Source organism: Moschus berezovskii, chromosome 15, assembly GCF_049115385.1.
Source record: "Moschus berezovskii isolate FMDL1 chromosome 15, NW_MosBer_1.0, whole genome shotgun sequence".
Lineage (NCBI taxonomy): Eukaryota > Metazoa > Chordata > Mammalia > Artiodactyla > Moschidae > Moschus > Moschus berezovskii.
In genome coordinates, this window is record NC_142474.1 from 57,011,612 (window position 1) to 57,034,147 (window position 22,536).

At 43.8% G+C, this 22,536-nt stretch overlaps 1 protein-coding gene across 6 annotated transcripts in view; it reads right to left on the minus strand.

Moving 5' to 3' along the window:
* The window catches only part of OPTN (optineurin), a 41,422-nt gene extending 21,778 nt beyond the window's left edge, over positions 1-19,644 (minus strand). For 3 of the 6 annotated variants that reach the window (XM_088844121.1, XM_088844120.1, XM_055428589.2), the window contains exons 1-6: positions 19,436-19,643; positions 12,802-12,978; positions 11,721-11,923; positions 7,644-7,826; positions 5,248-5,405; positions 3,089-3,223 (exon numbers count right to left, since the gene is read on the minus strand). In XM_088844121.1, the coding sequence (XP_088700247.1) occupies positions 3,089-3,223; positions 5,248-5,405; positions 7,644-7,826; positions 11,721-11,923; positions 12,802-12,967 (845 nt within the window). In that variant the 5' untranslated portion in view covers positions 12,968-12,978; positions 19,436-19,643. Of the gene's footprint in view, positions 1-3,088; positions 3,224-5,247; positions 5,406-7,643; positions 7,827-11,720; positions 11,924-12,801; positions 13,013-19,435 lie in introns of those variants that run through there. The other 3 variants (XM_055428596.2, XM_055428605.2, XM_088844122.1) reach the window with 3 other exon arrangements.
* Positions 19,645-22,536: the final 2,892 nt, after the last annotated feature.

Consider the following 22,536-nt stretch of genomic DNA (forward strand, 5'->3'; position numbering starts at 1 on the left):
ATAGTGGTTGGTAAGGAAGAAGTAATACTATTTCTTTGCAAATGACAAGGTCTTGTATAAAGAAAATACTAAGGAATACACTAAAAAAAATGATTAGTGCTAATAAATGAATTCAGCAAGGTTGCAGGCTACAAGATCAATATATAAAAATCAGTTATATTTCTCTACACTAACAATGGACAGGAAGGATATCAAACCAGTCAATCCTAAAGGAAATCAACCCTGAATATTCACTGGAAGGACTGATGCTGAGCCTTCAGTACTTTGGCCACCTGGTGTCAACACTTTGGAAAAGACCCTGATGCTGGGAAAGTCTGAGGGCAAGAGGAGAAGGGGGTGACAGAAGATGAGGCGGCTGGATGGCATCACTGACTCAGTGGACAGGAGTTTGTACAAACTCAGGGAGACAGTGAAGGACAGAGGCGCCCGGCACGCTGCAGTTCATGGGGCTGCAAAGAGTCAGACACGACTTAGCAACTGAACACCAACACTAACAATGAAAAACCCCAAAACGAAATCAAGAAAATAATTTCATGTATTATAGCACCAAAAAGACTGGAATACATAGGAATTAATTTTGAAAAAGAACTGCAAGACCTATATGCTGAAAACTATAACACATCATTGGAAGAAATGAAGGATGACCTAAGGAAATGGAAAGAAAGCCATATTCACGGATCAGAAGACTTCATATTGTTAAGATGGCAATGTTCCCCCAAATTGAACTCCAGATTCAATGCAATCCCTAACAAAATCCCAGCTCAAAAATAACAAACTTGTTCTAAGAGTTAGATAAAAAAAAACAAGGGACCCACCAAAACAGTCTTTTTAAAAGAAGAACAAAATTGACGGACCTACATTTCAGAATTTCAAATTTTACTACAAAACTAATTAAGACAGTGTATTATCTCCATTAGGACAGCCACTTAGATCAATTGAACAAAACTGAGCATTTAGGAATTAATCTTTACATTTGTTTATGGTCAACTGATTTACATCAGGGGTGTCAGTGAGAAAAAAATTCTTTTCAACAAATGGTGTCAGGACAACTAGGTATCCACATACACATACATCCAAGAATGAAGTTGGACCTTCACCTTACACCATGCACAAAAATGCACTCTCAACATGGATCAGAGACTTAAATGTAAGAGCTAAAACTATAAAACAATTAGGAGAAAACACAGGAGTGAATCTTTGTGGGTTAGGCGGTGGTTTCTTAGCTACAGTACCAAAAGCAGAAGTGACCCAGAAACCAAACAGATAAATTGGACTTGGGCAAAATAAAAAAGAATTTTGTGCTGCAAATGATACCATCAAAGAAATGAAAAGATAATTCACAGAATGGGAGAGAATATTTACAAATCATACACCTCACATCATTCAATAATTAAAAGGCAATCCAAACTTTTTAATGGGCAAAGAAGAAGAGAGTATTCATCACTGGGGAAACAGAATCAAAATCACAATGAGATACCACTTCACATCCACAAGGATGGCCATAATCAAAAACACAAACAACAAGTGTTGGTGTATATGCTGGTGAGAATGTAAAATGGTGCAGCCACTGTGGAAAGCAGTTTGGTTGTTTCTTAAAATATTATACAGAGAGTAACCACGTAACCCAACAATTTAACTCCTAGGTATATACCCAGCGAATTAAAAAACTAAGTCCACACATAAAACTATTCATGAATGTAGACAGCAAATATTATTCATAATAGGCAAAAAGTGGAAACAACCCAAATGTTCATCAAATGATGAACAGATAAACAAATGCTGTCTAGTCACACCATGGAATATTATTCAGCAACAAAAAGGAATGAATATTGATACATGCTACTTTGAAAGCATGAGCTTTGAAAACATTATACTAAATAAAATAAGCCAGTCACAAAAGACCACATGTTGCATCATTCAATTTGTATGAAGAGTCCAGAAAAGGTAAGTCTATGGAGACAGAAAGGTAGATTACCAGGAGGAAAGAGGAATGAGTGCTAACAAGTACTAGGTTTCTTATTTGGGGAAAAAAAATGTTCTAAAATTATAATGTGTTAAAAGCTACACAACTCTGTGAATATTCTAAAAAAAAATTAAAATGTATACTTTAAATGGATGAATTTTATGGCATCTGATTCATATTTCAATAAAGTTTATTTAACTTATATGCAGAGTACATCATGAGAAATTCTGGGCTGGAGGAAGCACAAGCTGGAATCAAGATTGCCAGGAGAAATATCAGTAACTTCAGATATGCGGATGACACCACCCTTATGGCAGAAAGTGAAGAGAAACTAAAAAGCCTCTTGATGAAAGTAAAAGAGGAGAGTGAAAAAGTTGGCTTAAAGCTCAACATTCAGAAAAGTAAGATCATGGCATCCAGTCCCATCACTTCATGGCAAATAGATGGGGAAACAGTGGAAATAGTGGTTGACTTCATATTTTGGGGCTCTAAAATCACTGTAGATGGTGATTGCAGTCATGAAATTAAAAGACGCTTACTCCTTGGAAGGAAAGTTATGACCAAACTAGACAACATATTAAAAAGCAGAGACATTACTTTGCCAGCAAAGGTCTGGCTAGTCAAGGCTATGGTTTTTCCAGCAGTCAAGTATGGATGTGAGAGTTGGACTATAAAAAATGCTGAGCGCCAAAGAGCTGATGCTTTTGAACTGTGGTGTTGAAGAAGACTCTTGAGAGTCCCCTGGACTGCAAGGAGATACAACCAGTCCACCCTAAAGGAGATCAGTACTGGGTGTTCATTGGAAGGACTGATGTTGAAGCTGAAACTCCAACACTTTGGCCACCTCATGCGAAGAGCTGACTCATTGGAAAAGGCCCTGATGCTGGGAAAGATTGAGGGCAGGAGGAGAAGGGGACGACAGAGGATGAGATGGTTGGATGGCATCATCGACTCAATGGACATGGGTTTGGGTGAACTCTGGGAGTTGGTGATGGACAGGGAGGCCTGGCGTGCTGCAGTTCACAGGGTCGCAAAGAGTCGGACACGACTGAGCAACTGAACTGAACTGAACTGAAAGCCACTAAAAAAGCAATGTATGCATTTTCCTCATTGCTTATTTCATACCTTTCTTTGGCTTCCTTGAGGGCAATTTCAAGTCTCTCCACCTTCTGGTTTCCTTCCCTTAGACAATGCAGGAGCTGGCTCACAGTTAATTCCTCAAACTCCACGTAATTCCTGGTACCTTCTGCAGATTTGCTCCTACATCAGGACAGCAGAAAGGTTAAAAGGTTTCATGAGAATACAAAAATGTCGGAGTCTAAGAATATTACTGGAACTAGTTAAAAGGAACTGTTTTCCAGAACATTCTCCAGTTAATTCTCATTTACAGACCAAGTACAGCTGGCCTGGTGATAGCCAGCGCCTGGGTCCTCCACGCTTTCTGGGGAAGGAGTGAGGCTGATGAGTAGGCTCACCTTACTCCGCACATGCTCACTCCCGCCACGTCGTCACAGTGTCCACGGCACCAGAACCCTGGACCCACAGAGGCAGTGGAGCAGAGGGAGTCCCAGTTTTGGAGCCCTGCTTTCCTAGAGGACTCATCTCCAAGAGGACCACAGTCACACACGGGCTGGCTGTGGTGACATGCAGACCACTGGTCTTTCTCCAACTTGACAGAAAACACCACATTCTCAACTTAGGAGAAGAAAAAGTATTTTTGTTTTTGGTTTCTAATAACTAGAGCACAGAAATGTAGGCACTGTTGGTATGTCAAATATATTTCTTGACTTCAAACTCAGATTAAATCAAGAGGCAGTTCAATGATGAAGAAAACCACGGCCATCACTGCAGTAACTAAACATTCTGGAAAGCTACGCTGATGCTAATAGCAGCTATGCCTTCAGGAACCTACCCAAGTTCACATATCTAACAAAGAGCCAGGATTCAGGATTCAATCCCAGTTCCCATCACCAAAGCTCAAACTCCAATCCCGGAGATCATCTCTGACCCCTTAAAATACTTTCAAAGAAGGAAAAGAAGCTGTTATTAAAACACAGCTGTGTGGTTTAAAAGAAGAAGTGGTATTCACACAGCTATACATGAAGAGGAAGTGGCTTAGAAATTTCAAACACGGCTTTCTTCCTTCCCACCACTTTCAGGAAAGTCTTCTGATATTAAAAAGGCAATACGGGGGGCAGGGGTAGTTATTTCTAATTAAAAAACGGAGTAACTTTCATTTCTGCCAACTGCCCTGTTTGGTGAAAGAAATCTAATTCTGATTTTTTGCCTTATACAAGGGCTTGGCAGCATAACTGATGGAAAAAAAAACATTTTTAGAAGTCCATTCATCAAGTTATTGAAAAAAGATATTAAAAGTCTCTGAAGGAAGAGATGCTGAGGGAAATTTCAGGTAAATCTTCTTAAGCAGATTCATACAGTGGTAACCTGCTTACAGGGGATGAGCTAATAGCACACTCTGGGTCACAGCTACTTGTAAGAGACTCAGGTGCCCAGATCCCCTGCCTCCTTAAGGTCCCCCTACAATTTAAGGTGGCTGTCCACTAGGCACAAGTCTACTGAAGATTCCCCAGGTAAGATATCTGGGCACTTTAAAAAAACAGCCACCACCCATAGCAACAACAGTCATTGTTATGGAAGACTAGCCTATATTAGTCACTTTGCCTTATACTCAGGAATGAACAGGGAAGAGAAAAAGGAAACATCGCCCTTATCAGCTGGGCAGCCTGGTACGGGTAAGACTGGACTCGTAAACACATTAGGAAACACGGGTCTCTTAACTGAGAACAAGCTTGTTTTCACTTCTCACCTGATGGAGATGAAACACCTCTATACAGAGTGGTGAGGGGTTAGTTAGCCTGCTGCTGCTAAGTCACTTCAGTCGTGTCCGACTCTGTGTGACCCCATAGACGGAAGCCCACCAGGCTCCCCCGTCCCTGGGATTCTCCAGGCAAGAACACTGGAGTGGGTTGCCATTTCCTTCTCCAATGTGTGAAAGTGAAAAGTAAAAGTGAAGTTGCTCAGTCGTGTCCGACCCCCAGTGACCCCACAGACTGCAGCCCACCAGGCTCCTCCATCCATGGGATTTTCTAGGCAATAGTACTGGAGTGGCTTGCCATTGCCTTCTCCATTAGTTAGCCTACCAAGGCACAAAACATAGTTTTTATTCTTTATCAGTGGGTTGCAACAACAAATATGAATAGCATTCAAACTGAACATTCTTGAAAGGCCCCAGTGTAAATCAGTAAGTGGCTTTTTCAGCCCACCATGTTTGGCCTCTCGGAGGTGAGCCGAAAGTGACAAGACTGCCCAGCATGCCTGGCTGACAGCCTGACTCTGTCTTCACATACGTGTCAACGGAATCAATTCTTGTGGGCCCAGGACGTGTCTTGATTTCTTTTGCTGCCACATCTGCTTCGCCCTCCTGTAAAAGCAGAAATGAGAGAGGTTTAACATAGCATACCTGTAAGACAAATTCTCCAGCAAAAGAGCAAAAGGTGAAAGATCAAGAATTTGGATGACACATAACCCAAGGAATCTACCAAACACAGAAATGTGAGATGCTTCAATTCAGTCACTCAAATGGAATGGAAGTTTATCCTTCCCTCAACCTGCATGCCCGGTCAGGATTATAAATATCCCGACGAAGACGAGAAGGCTGGGCTCCTCGCATTCAGCACAGTCATCCTGAGCCCACACACAGGAAAGCTTATCTCCTCTCTCTCTCTCTCATTGGCAGTTCCCTTCTCTACAAGTTAAGGTCACACACGGCTAATGATAATTCCACATACTTTTCCCACACACTCCTTCAAAATGCAAAAGGTGGGACTTCCCTGGTGGTCCAGTGGTTAAGAATCTACCAGCCAATGCAGGACACGGGTTCAATCCCTGGTCCGGAAAAATTCCACATGTTGCAGAGCAACTGGGCACATGTACCACAACCACTGAGCTCGTGCACCTACGGCTAATGCTCCGCAACAAGAGAAGCCACTGCAATGAGAAGAACAGCTCCCGCTCGCTGCGACCAGAGAAAGTCCATGCACAACCACAAAGACCCAGAGCAGCCAGAAATAAACAAATAAATCTGAAAAAAAAAAAAAAAAAAAGCAAAATGCTAGAACTTGCTTCAGACACTTGGAAAGAAGGCTGTCTTCTGTGGGCAAGGCTCACAGAGCAAAAGGCTGGCTCCCATTTGAAGCTCATCTGCTTCTTGGGCCACTTGGGGAACAGTAGGGGGCTAAGACCACTTCAATGATTTGAAAGACATTTCTAGTCCAGTGAGCTAGTGGAAAAATACGGAGGTGGTTCTAGATAATTCTGTATGCGCACACTGTTCCTAAGTCTTGGGCAGTGTTTTTCTGTTCATAGGAGCAAGGCAAGAAAAACATGTTTACACTAGAAATAACTGTCACTCATCGGTGAGGGAGAACATTATGGTAACCATGCACCCCAAAGAAAGAAGCCTCATTTGGAAACTTCTGATACGCTCCTTGGACTTCCTGAATTTTATCAGTTATTTGCAGAAGGTGAAAGTTCTTTGATGAATGTTTTCATAATCTTTGCTCGTGTGCAGAAAGTGTGCTCTGACACAGCGTACTTCCTGATTAGTATTTTCTCTTGACTTCAGCCCCTCGTCATCTAAAATTTCTGAGAGGCATGGGTGCCAGGGTTATTAAGAGCCATTTTCCACTTCTGTTCATCTTTAGTGCAGCAAATAAATGAGAAAGTAAAGAGAGTCATGCTCTGGTGTTTCAGACATACTCAGTAGTTGAGCTTTTTGCAAGGTGCACTTCAGCCCGCCTCAGCCCTGCTTGTCTACAGGTAGGCTTTTCTCTTCCAGAGACACAGTTAAGCTCTCTTCCTGTATCAGACGTGTGCTCTGACAAAGCTGGACTGACTGTCCAGTGGAGGATTGTACCCTCCTGTGCTTGTCTCCTTCAATCTGTATTCCATTTCTTTTCTAGTAAAAAAGAAGGAGGTTTCCCTTCTAGCAGGACTGCCCACACACCAGCTACCCCCCGACACATGCTTCCCATCAGAACAGGCCAGCCTGTGCTGCCTCGCCCAGTTTGCTTCATTTGGGGCTGGACATAAAAGCCAGTAAGATAATGCTGGCTTCAGAATCTGTTCTCGGCTCTTCCCTAGCAGCTGCTGTTGGAGGGGAGGGAGAAGCCGGGTATTCCCTGGGGCTACAACCAGAGCATCTCTGCTCTTGCTTTTCTCCACTTCTTATTTTTAATATACCTACGTTCCTCATAAGACTTTGTCTGAAAAGAGGGTTCTATGATTAGTAAGTGGCGAGCCTTTTGATTTTACTGCATCTGATCATCATTCTGCTTATCTAAGTGAAATGCTGAACACAGCTTTGAAACCTGGGCTGAACAAGTTTATACCTTTTTGTTTTTTCTTTTTAGGTCAGATAAATTATTCAGGATGTACTGGGGGAAAAAAAGGACTATCTCTTCAGTCATAAAAGGTAATCAGGATTTTCCATTTCAGCTGTGATAGCCACAAGCATGATGTTTTATATTTACGCTGACTACACTGAAATTTCCCCACTGTTTGGCTTTCCCGTGCTGAAAGGAAGTGGTGATATGTCTAGCAGTTGTCCAGGTGAGGTTTTGTAACTTGCTTAAGACAAAACCAAAACCAACACACTTACAGCCATCCTGATTTCAACAAAGGAGTCTTCGGAGGATCCGCCTGAGTTCAGCTTGAGTTGCAATTCAGACACGATGCCCAGCAGATCTGCCTTTTCAGCTTGGAGGCGTGCCACCTGGGTCTTCAGCTGTTCCACTTCTTGTTCCACTTCTGCCTTGGGGACCTTGGGGTCCCCAATGATGTCCTGGAAACAATACGGAGCAAAGTGAACGAATGAATCAAGCCAAGGACTCAGCCATCAAACTCGAGTGCCTCTACACCTACTGGTAAGACCGCTGTGCTTTACAGTAGGGAATTGTAGTTTTTCCTCGGCAATTTATTTTGACATACCATTTAAAATGGAAAAATTTACTTTGTCATGTGCAAATAATAGGAAGTTAAAATAAACTCATGACAAGCAAGCTTTCCTCAACATGCTGAAAGAAATAATCTGATCATTATGAAAATAACCAACCAGACTTTGGCAATGGTTGACTAGTAAACTGCAGCCCCAAATTCCAGAAAATAAGGATAAAGAACTACCACAACTCAACCTCTTTTTTTTTTCTCTTTCTGCCCCCTCTCTCCTCATACTTGTCATTTTTCCTTAGAAGCCAAAGCATCAAGGGCACGACAATACGGTGAAGGCAAAACACAATGAAAGGTCCAAAATCCTCTCAGGCATGTAGGTTGGTTGTTACAATATTCTATGCTGGTGTTTTAAGGTTGCTAAAGGTAAATCTGGTGAGAAATAAGAAAACTGAAAATTCAGAGGTTGGTACCAAGGGTGGAAATTAATTTTGGCCTCTATAAACATTAATTGGCTTCCCTTGATAAACTAATAAACATGGATATTTTCCTAATGTCGAGTACCTATTGTGTTCATCCTGTTGCAATTACCACATATGACAAAGTAATAAAAGAAAGAGCTTGCTGACATGTGCTGTTTTTACTTGGGAGAAGGGAGAACAGACTCTAGTCTGCACTCTGCTAATCAGAGCATGTGTTGCCTTGAACAGATTCCCTTACTGTCTTGGCTTCAGTTTTCTTGGATCAGAAAGACTTGGTACCATGTGGTCTCTGTGGTCTCATCCAGCTGTGACCTTCTTGGCCTCCTGATTTCTTCCCTCATGGCTCTTATGGATATGGCACCACCAGAAATATGTACACTTGAGATTACCAGAGGACTGCAACATTGAAAATTCACCTACACATCTACCCCCGCCTTCCCCCCCCCCCCGGCCAAACACCCTCTGACAGATTTCATAAGGAATGGTAAACAGGCCCAAAGGCTCATAGTAGAACCAAACAATTATCAGAAAAGCATGTGTATGGACCATAAACCAGCTAGTCCATGAAGTGTTAAGAGAGTGAGGGCCAGGTAGTAACTGGCGTGTGGAAGTGCCCCTCATGCCAGTGGAATCACACTCTGCCTTCATCTGGACCCCCCCTTGCTAGGAAACTCTCACAGGCTTTGGGAAAAAGTAACTCATAAAACTGAAGAGTTAGGTCTGCAAGGAAAAGTTCAAAGCTTGTGCAATCTCTCCTGCTAATGATTCAGACCACAGAAATATATATTTAAAGGCATAAAAATGAAAAAAAGGAAAGGTACTGCCTAGCTGGAACCAGGAAGCAAGCAGGGAAGGGGAAGACTATGCCCTGTGAGATACCTTCACATCCACCCTCTTGACCTTCCTGAGGACACTGAGTGGAATGGACTTCTAAAAACCATCTTTCCACAAAGGAAGGAAATAGAGTTTTAAACAAGTGTCTGAGGACCAGCGATATAAGGCCATGACTCTTGAGTCTCAGAAATCAGGTTAATTTTCTTTTTCGCAATTGTGTGGATTTCTTCTTTATCCTTGGGCTTCCCTGGTGGCTCAGACAATAAAGAATCTGCCTGCAATGCAGGAGACCCGTATTTGATTCATGGGTCAGGAAGATCCCCTGGAGAAGGGAATGGCAACCCACTCCAGTATTCTTGGGTGGAGAATTCCATGGAGCCTGGCAGGAGAGAGGAGCTTACAGTGCATGGGGTTGCAAAGAGTCAGATACTACTGAACGACTAACACTTAATTATCCTTGGGAAATTATGGATCTACAAAACACCTTGTGAGGTGACACTTAAAATTTCTCTTCATTTCACTGTTAAGGCTCTGTCCATCATCTTCCTGGATGAAACTCCCAGGGTTTGTTCTCTGGGATCTCAAGCCCAACTAAATTATTTCTGTCTTTCATCACTTTTTGAGCACTTAGCATTGATTAAACCTCGGGAAACAACAATTTCCCTTTTTTTGTGCTTTTATTGTCTTGGAAATGTGCCCAGGCTAATACGTCATTTTATAATATAAAACAAGTCTAATGACCTTTGCCTGGCAATCTGTAGTTAAAAGTCAAAAAGGATTGTTTAGACATATATATACCTATGGTGGCTTCCCAGGTGGCACTAGTGATAAAGAATCTGGCTGTCAATGCAGGAGATGTAAAGGATGTGGATTCAATCCCTGGGGAAGATCCTCTGGAGAAGGAAATAGCAACCCACTCCAGTACTTTTGCCTATAGAATCCCATGGACAGAGGAGCCTGGAGAACTATAGTCCATAGGGTCGCAAAGAGTCGGACAGGACTGAAGTTACTTCAGTTCAATTCAGTCGCTCAGTCGTGTCCGACTCTTTGTGACCCCATGGACTGCTGCACACCAGGCTTCCCTGTCCATCACCAACTCCTGGATCTTGCTCAAACTCATGGCCATCGAGTTGGTGACTTACCAACGCACAAACCTATGGCTGATTCACATTGATGTATGTCAGAAACTAACACAATATTGTAAAGCAATTATCCTTCAATTAAAAGTAATGTCTGTGAAAAGTGAAGTCGATCAGTCCTTTCCGACTCTTTGCGACCGCATGGACTATAGCCTACCAGGCTTCTCTGTCCAGGCAAGAGTACCGAAGTAGACTGCCATTTCCTTCTCCAGGGGATCTTCACGACCCAGGGGTAGAACCCAGGTCTCCCTCATTGCAGGCCGAAGCTTTACCCTCTGAGCAACCAGGTCTGTAATTCAGTGAAATCAGGACAGAATCAGTCATACCTCAGCCTCACCCTGAGGACTGAAAGGCAGATCTCAGTGGAAACTCCCTGCTCCCTTCCCTGTGCTTCACAGAACACGGGGCGACCCTAACGGCTTGAGGGGGTGGGAGAGGGGTGCCTGCAGAAGCAGCAGCATAGACAGGTCAGCGTGAGTGAGTGAGAGGTCCTGAGAGCCTCAGTAAATCAGGAAGATGAGAGGCTAAATTAAAAACAAACAAACACCTCAAAGGGTCCATGGAACAAAAAGAGAGGTGGGGGGCAGGTGGGGGCCTGGGAGGCACAGCTTGTGGAGAAAAAAAATGATGACCAAGGGTTTTGAAGAATCCTTAGTGTCTCTTTGTCCCAAGGACTCATTTCTGAGTCCTGCCTATAGTTTGCTTCAACGGATCCTCTACACTGAAAGAATCTGTCTAGAGCTTCAGCTTCCGATCTCAACTTCTTCCAATACTGGGACCTTTCTGGAAAACCTACAGGACTTTTCATTCACATCTTTGATACCCATTCTCAAGGGTATCAAAGCATATTTCCCAGGTTCTTTGAGTTACTGGAAATGCCTTATATCACACAATAATATTTGTCAAACCATTTTTCAAAAGTGAATGTAAAACACAGTGTGGAATCTATTGCAGATGTAGAGAAAGGACAAGGTCAATAAGTGAAAATTCTGAGCAATAGATTTTAAAAATATAATTCTATATCAAGGATTAAAGACCAACATTTGAATGGTTCCAGGCAGAGGTCTTTCTGTACTATCTGTAATGAATACAAAATATTGATTAATAACCATAACATTCCTTTGACTATAATCAATAAGCTCCAAGTTTGACCCATTTCTTCACCAGAGATTACACATGACCCTTAAAATTGCAACTAATCTTCTCATCACTCTTCTTTTAAGATAATGCAAGCATCCAGCCGGAACTGTGAAAGTTCTGATCTCGAAGTCTAGACAAGTAAGATGCCACTGCAAATATGAACATTATAAAATTACAACTGATCAGTTCACTCACCTCGAATGCCCTTTCAGTTTTCCCTGTTAGTTTTCCGAGTTCTTGCTTCAGTTTTTCATTTTCAAGGCTCAGTGCTGTTAAGCGCTCTCTGGCTTCTTTGCTCTGAGTCTCAAAATAAAGGCGTTCTTCCTTCTGCTTCTCTGTCCAAGCTGAAAGCTCCTCAAATCGCCCTTTCATAGCCTGATTGTTTAGCTTCATGGCTTCTGCATGGGGTTGAGAAGAAGAGTGTCAAAACACCAAGGGACAGGACTTGGGGTCATGAAGAGAACCTCCCCATAGATCACCTCACCACATAGCTCTGAACCTCAAAATGCCAGGGTTGGCCTGGGCTCCAGGGTCAGCTGGAAAGACTACATAGCAAAATGAGTAGTTTCTGCTTTCAAATAGGACTAGGAGGTCTAATGTCACTGACTGCTCTCAAGATTCTCAAGAAAATAAAATTGATTTTATCGATTTATTTTAACAAAATGCCTATTAATAACTAGCTAGACTGAGGTCCATCACTCCTGGATTCCAACACTGGTTCTGCCAAAAGCCATGGCTGGAGATATTAGAATCCTTTCTCTTAAGGTAATATTTAGGACTAACTCTGTAATAATAGCAGTCTTTTTATTTTTCTTTTTAAATTTAGGGCTAAATGTCATTCTGCCATTTCCCAGAGATAAATAATTTTATTCTTACCTGTATCCAAAAGTAAACAATGGGAACAGCTTTAGCCTTGCTGTTGTTTAGTCACTAAGTCGTGTCCAGCTCTTTTGTGACTCCAAGGACTATAGCCCGCCAGGCTTTTCTGTCCATGGGATTCTACAGGCAAGAATACTGGAGTGGGTTGCCATTCCCTTCTCCAGGGGATCGTCCTGACCCAGGGATCAAACCCATGTCTCCTGCATTGGCAGGTGGATTCTTTACCACTGAGCCACCTGGGAAGCAGTTTTAGTCTTACTAAGAGCTAGTCCTGTGCTCCATCTCTCCCCAGGGAACCAGGTGCAGAGAAAGGGATTCACCTACAAGCTGTTACCAAGGGACTGTGCTCCCAAAGGCTGCGGGTGAATGGAGAAACATGGGGCTAGGTGTTGCTTACCTTTCAGCTGATGGTTCTCGATTAGAAGCTCTCTCATCTGCTGCAGAAGCTCATGTGGGGTGAATGTGTCCAGGTTTGGGTGAGCCAGATTGGGGGGTCCATTTCCTGTGGTTTCGTTGGGGCTGTCCCCCTTCTCAGTCAGGCAGCTAAGTGGTTGGTGGGACATGGTAGCAGTTCCTATAGAAAAATCACAAACTGAAAATATAACCATCTCCCTCTGCACTGGGTCCCCAGGAGTCCACAAACCCATGTGCAAGTCCTAAGAAGTATTCTAGAAGGGGCTGACTTTCTTTCCCATTACATTTTGAACAATCTTGATTCTTCTGTTCAAACAAGAAAGATACATCCTTGCTTCAGTCTGTATGTACATGTCTGTGCATAAGGATATATAAAGGGGTACATAGAGGAGGTGGGGGATGGAGGAGAAGAGATGGAAATGGTATCAAGATGGCAAGAAATCCTAACATAAGGTGTTCAAGAGGGTTTCTGTGTATGTATTTGGAGATGTGGGCAAAGTATTATGAAGTTGATTTTTTCCCAGAAAAATGTTTTAAGCTCAAATCTCCATATTTTGGGTGAACTGTATGGTATGTGAATTATATCTCAATAATTAACTGCTACAGTCTTCATATTTTATTTCTTATATTTTTGGCTAAGAGGAAGGGCACTAACATATTTCAGATAATTACTATGTGCTCAATCATCACACTAGAGTGTCAAGTTCTAATCCTCACTAAAACTCAACTAGATGGGTATTTCCTGGGTGATAGAGCTGAATTCACAGAGCTCATCCAAGGTCACTTAACAAAAGGCACAATTGAGCATTAAGGATGATTCTAAAACCCAGCCCTGTCATACAATGAAGGTACCGCTGAATATCTAGGCTTTCATAGTTTACTTCTGCAAATCATGCTAAAAAGACTAAGAAAATCTTGCTCAGTTGTTGCATATTCTGAGACTATTTTAAGCATATAATTTGTAAAGGGGTCACTGTGGCCACAAATAAAATGCAGGGTTAGTTGCTCAGTCGTGTCCGACTCTCTGTGCCCCCAGGGACTGTAGCCTGCCAGGCTCCTCTGTCCATGCGATTCTCCAGGTAAGACTACTGGAGTGTGTATGCCCTTCCCATAAATAAGATAGATGGGTATATCCCAACTGTATTTCTGTATGGCCTACCACACCTCAACAAGCACAGAAATCAAAGACTGTGGGCAAACGTTTTCCACATTTCACAAAGATGACGATGCGTCCTTTCATGAGGCACTGCAGGGTCACTGGAAGCTGAGGGGAGAGAAGTGCTCTCTCATCTAGCACTGTATCATAACCTCTGGGCATGTGCTCCAGATGAGCTCGGAAGGCTGCCCCATTCAACTTACCCAAAGTTCAGATTCTACTTCATCCATCCATCCTGCACTACCAGCAATCTTAAACCAATAACTAAGGCTTCCAGAAGCCTTTTTCTTCCTACTTCTTAGCAATGAATTACTTACAAACAGGTTACTTACTACTAACTAACACTTACATTGTGTCCCAGGAACCGCATCCCTGTCAGTAGCTCCCATACGTGCCAAAGGAACCTGGCACTGCTGGCAGGAGGGCCAAGTACAAACGACTGTTTCTTTAAGAGACTACCAGGGACACTTCGGTTATGGTTTTTGTTAAGTTCCTCAGTGTCAGGGAAGAAGCTGGGGAAAGTACCAGCTATTAGTGCTTGCATGCGAACGCCAACAAACCCTCGGAGGGCAGAGCACTGCTTCCTCCCCACTCTGGCAGGAGGCAATTCCCGGGCTCTCTGGAACCCTCCCAGAACTGGGAGCCTACAGACCTGCTCTGGGTCTAAAGGCACCTATAGCATTAGAGATGGTGCAAGATACCTGTAGGATTAGAGACGGTGCTACTACTGAGGGGAGAGCGGGCCCTGGCACTGGTGGCCTGCTGACTTCTCTAGAGCATCCTTGGAATTCTTTAATGAGGATAGCGATTCTATGAAGTGTTAAACATGGATAAAGCATTCTGAGTCTTTTGAAAGCAGCTGTGTTTTACATATCCTGATTTATTTAGAAAGAGGTACGCTGCCAAAGTGTGCTGTCTCTTGGCATGAGGTGACCAAAAGAGACTGCTTTTGTTTTCCCCAATAAAATTATTTGGGTTATTCTGCATAAAATAATTTGGATGATAATAATTTGGACAAAGCCAGTTTCTGGCTTTCCGTAAAACTCACTTTTTCACAGAACTATGCTGGAGCTGAAATTTCATAAAAATGGGTTGTTACTAAATAAAAAGTGCTCCTATCTATTTAATTGCAGAGAATTCTAAATACCTGACAAAGGCAAAATTCTTGTAACGTTTTATTCACTTGTCAATATTAAATTTCCTCAAATTTTCAAGAATTAGACTATACTTTTCAAAAGTAAAAGGAGACATTTAACAGATTTTTTAAAAAAAAGTATCTAAAGCAGAGGAAAATATTAGGAGGGGAGGGGATGGATGAAGAGAAGGGAGGAGAGAGGTGGGATGGGGAGGGGAAGAGGTACGGTTCCTTTAGATACTTTTCATCCTTGACTTTTTGTTATATCTCAACCAAGACTTGAAACACAACGATAACAGTTAAACCAGTTCTGCTTACCAACTTTCTGGTTGCCCAGGTTTTAATAGGGCATGAGGAAAAAAAAAAAGCAGGGTTATAATAAGGGAGACAATACAAAAATAAACTGGAAGACACTAACCAGATGTGTGACCTTAAGAAGACCTCCTGTGATGATTAACTGACTCGTCAAGGAAAGGATGATCATTATGGTTGCTTTCAGCTCAAAAGAGTTGTAAAAAGTATTCTTAAGGTTCTATCAAGATTACGGTCCAGTTCCCACTGTCCAACACATATATCCCAGTACCCTCATGGCCATGCCGCCCTCTCTCACTAATACAAATGCCTGTCCCAATTATAGTGAATTCGTTGTTATCCAGCATTGCTAGAAAAAAATTATTTGGTTATTTAAACATCATAGCATAAGAAGTTAGCATAAATGCCAAACATAAGCATATAAATACTGTAACCAAACTTTTGCTAAAAGCAAGTCAACTGATTTTTGGTGACTCAAAGTGCATTTTATGATTTTAAAAATTTGGGGGGCCATCATTACAAGCTATCACAATACAGTGTATATGTGAGATGTCTACTGGTAGAATGCCAGTTAGAGAAAGCTGAATTCTCTAAATGTTAAGCATCCCCTTAAACTACTTTCAATTGAGAAAATGCAGATAGGTTATAAATCCTTAAAACCTTGCACACAAACATCCTCAAAGTTTATGGAAACTGGACCTAAGCCATTTACTGCAAGGTTCTGCCTGTTTAGTAACTGAATTTCTCATAAAAACCCAACCAATCTGAATCAGAAATGCATCATTTCTAGGCAGAAGGGTGAATTAATAATTTAGCACAGATATGTCAAGATTTCACCAATGAGGAAGAATGGGAACTACCTGGAAGGTGGAAATCAAAAGCAAAATCTCTAGATTTTATTGCCAGATTTGCTATTTGAATTCCTGATTATAATAATCCTTAATTCCAGAGGTCAAGTAATTATAGCAGTGACTTGGCTTGGTAGGCATGAGCTTGAATTGCATTCCTGAATTAGTCTTAAAAGTGGCCCAGCCCAACTTCTTATTTGATGCAAGAATGTCCTGTTGGTTTCCATGGCAGATGGGCATATAGACCAGGCTTGAATGACTTCAACAACAGAAAAAATAGGCACATGACCTTAGCAGGCAACTGCCCATTCTATTCCAGGATGGCTGTGACTGCCAGAAAGTCATTTTGTATCCAACAAAAAATCTGCCTTATACTGACTTCCACCCACTGAACATTGGACTAGCAAGAATAATACAGAATAAACCCATGCCCTTACCATGGTGTGGCTGATTCTCTGAATTTGCTAAGTACTCACAGGTTCACCCTTCACAGGCAAAAATTAGTTTTAAACAGTGAAAACCTATTTCCTGACCATAGAGAATAGTTGGGTATTGGCAGATTCTGGCGTGGCGTTTCAAGGGGATTGAGTAACATTCCAAGATTGCACCAACAAAATTCATCACAATCCTGGAAAAAGAACTCAAAGTACATATCCTATTAAGGGGCAAAAGAGGCCTTACCTTTTATGCCAGAAATGGTAGTCTGACTTTTGGACATACAGAAAGTGGAAAAAGACTTAGCCTCATCTCCCAGGGCAGGAGCTACAGTTGATGACTCCTATTTCCTCTTCCCGCGAGTCTAATGGGTCACCCAGTCCTGTCACTCCCACTTCCTCTCAATCTCCACCAGCTTAGGTCAGGTCCTTCTTGTCTTATCTGGCCTACAGCAACGTCGTCCTCCACAGAGGAAAGGGCTTTTGTCTGTTCTGTTCACTGCATTGTCTCTAGCACCTACAACATTCCCAGAAACATGTGGGGGTTCAACAAGTAGATGCTGAATGAATTTACATAGCTTCCTCCATGGTCTGACTCATCTCTCCATTGCAGCCCCACTACCTCCATGGTTTCTTCCCCAACACAAGAGCATCCTCCTGCTTTCACCCTTCCCATACAGACAGAGCTCCAGCTCCTGAGCAAAACAAACACGGCCTTTCAGAGTCTGGCCCCCGCTTACCCACCACTACCATCTCCTGTCACCAGCACCACTCATACCTGGGGCACATTAAAGAGTTCACAGTTCCTGGCCTTCTTTTGCTTTTCTATCCTTCCTTGAGAAGCCTAGACTTGCTGTTACCCTGGCAAACGTCTACCGGACAGTTTAACGTCCAGCTCAAATAGATGTCTTATGTAAAAAGACCTACGCTTTCCTCTGAGTACCCAATAGTGCTTTATGCATTCCAGTCGCTTTTGGTTCTTTTATGCCAAGTACTGTATTATCCCATGTCGCTTTTGGTTCTTTTATGCCAAGTACTGTATTATCCCATGTCCGTCAACTTTCCCATCAAACCTAAGTCAAGGTGTTTATTTTATTTTTCCTAGAGACTGGCACACTGAGAGCAGGCTCGCAGTAAACATTTGTTGATATCAAACGAAACTATCAAGTGTTCCGAGGTAAAAGCCTTACACTTGTAAAACACTTTCTGCTCAGTAGGCAACAAATCCAACGTAACTAGTATTATGAGTTTTCCTACAGTTTTTCAATGGCACTCATTTCCAGATTCTTGAACTAGTTATGTTGAAAATTAGTACTATTTTAAAAATATCACTACAAAGGTATCTGGGGGTCATTTCATAACACATATTTCATCACTCACCCCATATATACATATGTCAAAATGAAAAAGAAAACTTAATTTTTTTCTGAGTGAAACAGATTTTATTGTCAAAACACAGTTTAATTTCCCTCTTTTCCTTTGAATTTACTATTCCATAAATTCCAAAGAACATACCAAACACTCCAAGTCTTTATAAAATTCAGAAACAGTCAAGCTTGGAGAAGAGAAGACTCCTGTGCCTCAACCTAAGGTGGGGTATCGCATGGGAAAGTAAAAAAAAATTTTGAGTTCCTTTAAAAAATAAAGTCTTATTTTGTTTTTTTGGTGTTTAGTCAGAGCCCACAGCATAATATGCAACTTGTGGTCGGTTACCAAAAAAGAAAAAAATACTACACCTCGCCAGTCCCCTCCAAACTGGGTCTATCTTGGGGTGGGGGGAGGTGGCCAGGGCTCCCTTGCTCTTCTCTCCTTCAGACAAGGAGCAAGCATGAGAGGTTCTTCTGTTAATAATTGTTCAGGAATTCCCAGGCAAGGATACTGGAGTGGGTTGCATTTCCCTCTCCAGAAACCTGCATCTCCTGCATTGCAGGAGGATTCTTTACTACAGAGCCACCAGGGAAACCCATTAATAGTGCCACTTGCTTAATCAGATCGAGCCTAGGCTTTTGATGTTCAAAGTTTCGGTTTCCCACTTCATCCTTAAGCAGTTCTGTGGCACATAATTTCCAACAACAGTTTTTCTGGTGGAGGAAGGAGCCTAGCTGGAACCTGAGTTACATTTTCTGTTAGTGATGCTTACTGCCTGCTGCTTACACAACAAACAACCCCTCTGGGGTTCTCGCCTCAGCAAATATTCATATTCTCTACGTTTGTGTCTATACCTACACACACACACACACACACACACAAGCTCCCCCAGACACAACGGTTTATGAAGATTCCTTTCAGCTGTTCAGTAATCCCATCGCTTTAGAGAGCGGCCACTGGCTCTTTAGTGTACTGGGTCTTCTCGTGGAGCTAGTTTTTACTTCTTTCGAAGGTGTGTCCTTAACCCTTTCTCTTACAATGGAGGAGCTGGCTGTATAATCATCCCCAATCTGCGGAAGGATGTCACCCTTCAACCACCTTCATGACCTACAGAGGAAGTCACCTGCGGCCAGCCTGGCGGGTAAAAAGGGGGGAAGGGCGCTTTGGGATGGACGCCCCTGCTGCCCTCTGGCACCAGGTCAGGATCGCCAGGGCCTGGAGACCCTCCTAGCGAGCGCCGCCGTCCCACTGGAGGAGACGCCCCACCCCTTGCCACCCACGTCCCTAACCGGCTCCGGGTCGCAGGGAAGGGGGCTTCGGAACAGCTTCCAGGGAGACCCTGCCCGCCCCCCGCCCTGGCTCACCGGCGCCCGGGCTCCGGCCTCCCTCGGGTCACTGCTTCCTCGGCATCATGCCCGCTGGGAGAGGGCTCCGGACCCAGACGCAGACGCCAAGCAGGGGACCGGCCGGGGCGGCGGCGGGGGTTGGGGAGCTTTAGGTGGATTTGCGGCCTCGCGACCCCGCCCAGCGCTGCTCAGCTGACCGCCGCGCCAGCCTCCTCACCCTCCACACCTCCGCCCGGGAATTTCCCAGGCCCCGCCCACTGCCCCGCCCACTGCCCCGCCCCTCGGCAGGCGGCCCCGTAGGCCCCACCCCAGCGCTCCGCCCCTCCGTTTTCCTCCACCCGCCCACATCCTCCCAACCCCAAGGCTCGCCCACGGTCAAGGCCCCGATCCGCGTTAATGCGCACTGCGCCAAGGTGTTAGTGTGACGGCCGTGAAGGACGGGGTTAATTAAAGCAAACTGTTAAGTAAATGAAGTGTGAGCAATCGGTCATCGTCGAAGGAGGTCCTTTTAGAAGTCGAGCCACAGGGGGTCGCTGCATCCCCCAGAAAGAGGGAGATGAACCCTCAGTCTCTTGTTAAAAAGCTTACATTTAGATACAGTTAATTGAGCACGCACTGCTTTCCACCGGATTTTGCCCTTAAAACAAACTTTTCATTAAAAACACAGAGCCAGCAGGATGTTTCTGGGGCTTTTGTTGCCGGGGAACAAGCCAACCGTTGACACTCAGAGGCTTCAAATGCTCCAGACAGGTGGGATTACTGGATTAACCTGGATTGTATCTGAAAAGCAGTGGTACTGATTTACTGAACTAGAGGAGGGTGGATGCCTCTGGTCACGACAGAGTGAAATGGGAGGAAACAAGACATAGAAGGAGGGAGAGCCGCCTTGGTTTGCAAACTAAGCACTTCGAGAAGGGATTAGCAAGGGCGCAGACACAGGCGGCTGAGCCCAAGGTTAGGGTCTCAGCCAAGCCAGTGCGGCCGGTTCTCCCGGTAACAGGCCCCCGGTGTAAGATAAGAAAACAAAATTTAAGGGAGAGAGGGCCTGGGGGCAGGTTTGTGCCAAAGACCAAGAAGGACATCACAAGAGAGAAGTTAATTTATGAATGAAGAGGCTGACGGCGCTTCAATCAGCGGGATACCAAGCACATTGTTGCACATAGAAACTGCTCGCTGGTTAGAAACAAACAACAAAAAAAAACTACCCCCACACACAACCCTAATCCAAATAGGAAAAGGGGAAACGCGCCCTCTCCCGGTATCCTGAAGGATTCAACTCCTCTATTTAGACGGCCTGCTTCAGGCCAGCTCTTCTTACCCGGCCCTTAACACCATCCTGAGATTTGCCCTGCTCAAGGTAGAAAGAAAGTCAAGTCGCTCAGTCGTGTCAGACTCTTTCAGGCCCTGTGGACTGTAGCCTACCAGGCTTCTCCGTACATGGGATTCTCCAATGCGAGAGTGGGTTGACTATTCCCTTCTCCAGGGGATCTTCCTGACCCAGGGATTGAACCCAGGTCTTCCACATTGCAGGCAGATGCTTTACCCTCTGAGCTACTGGGGAAGCCCACTCAAGGTAGAGAGGACAAGCAAATCAGGGCCTGCCCCACACCAGTTCCAGATGGTTCCTCCTGGGCTTGTTAGGAGTGAGTCAACTCTGCTGCCTTACTTCCATTATTTTAAATAGAATCCACCTGCAATGCAGGAATCCCAGGTTTGATCCCTGGGGGAGGAAGATCCCCTGGAGAAGGAAATGTCAACCCACTCCAGTATTCTTGCCAGGAAAATCCCATGGACAGAGGAGCCTGGTGGGCTACTGTCCAAGGGCTCCCAAAGAGTCCACACAACTTGGCAACTAAACCACCAAGGAGAGAGAAAATGAGTATCAGAGAATCTATACTCATTAGAGGGGCAGGGAGGGGATGGGATGGGCGGGGGATGGCTGGCGGGGGTCGGTGTCATACACAAGGCTGCCCCTAGTTGTGGAGTGCAAAGGTTGAGAGTGGATGAGTTTCTGTTAGAGAAACTCATCAGACCCACTTGTTCCGGAAACATTGAGCACTCCCACCACATCATAGTTGTGTGACCCTGGACAAGATACCTAACCTTGCTGTGCTTCATTCTCTTTATCTGTAAAATGGGGCCTCTAATACAGGTACAAAATTCCAAAGATCTGAGAGTTCAATGCCTTCCTGAGTTCTTTTGGTGGCAAAACTGACCCAAACCGATGTAAAGTTATTGTCTATATTTGCACCATTTGATATGATTGTTTCATTGAAGGCACCTTATTTAGTTTGTATGAGACCTCTTTCGGACCGTCTTGGGGAAATTATATTTTGTAAGTTACATGCACCTTATTACCTTGTAAAGTCCAAAAAATTCTGGGTTCAGGAACAGCTTGCGCCAAGGGCTTTAAATAAAGGATTTGGATATACAGAGCTTACTGCCTAATGTCACTGTGAGGATTAAGGGATAATACATGTAAAACACTCAGAACCATGCCTGATCACAATGTGAGTTGCTATTCTTACTGCTGTGGTTAGAACCAACTCTGTTTCTTAGCCTAAGTAGTCCAGAGGGGTGCCTCCTTCTTCTCTCATGCTTCCATGCGTAGATAGAATCTAAGGGCAGCTAAGAAAACTGAAATTATGATATGCTTTCCGCTCTTCACTGATGTGGTTTTGTGGGAGGTGAATGCAAAGCAGTGTGGTAGGCTATTTAGTGAGATACTCATTTGTTTCATGCTTTCGGTGCCCCTCTTTTTTGTTTGGAGAAGGCAGCTAATCACTTTGTTTTTCCTGTCAGGGGGGTATTTGCAAGATTCTTGGAAGATCAACCTTTCTCTTGTCTTTAGAGAAAGCCCAACCCCAGTAAATACATCGTCTACCCCAGGTGTCCTGGAGGGAGAGTGCAGAGAACCCAGGTGGGGTGGGGGCTTTCATGGCAGTTGAGTGGAAGAGTGAGTCCCCTAGAGTGGGAGTTGGGTAGAGGCTGATGGTCTCCTGAGCATCCAAGAGTGACGCCTCAACCTCTACAGTATTAGGACCATAGCCAGCTCTGGGAGTGACACAGCTGTATGAGGCATCTTTTGGACCCTGGAAACTGATCTCACAGCTTCAGCA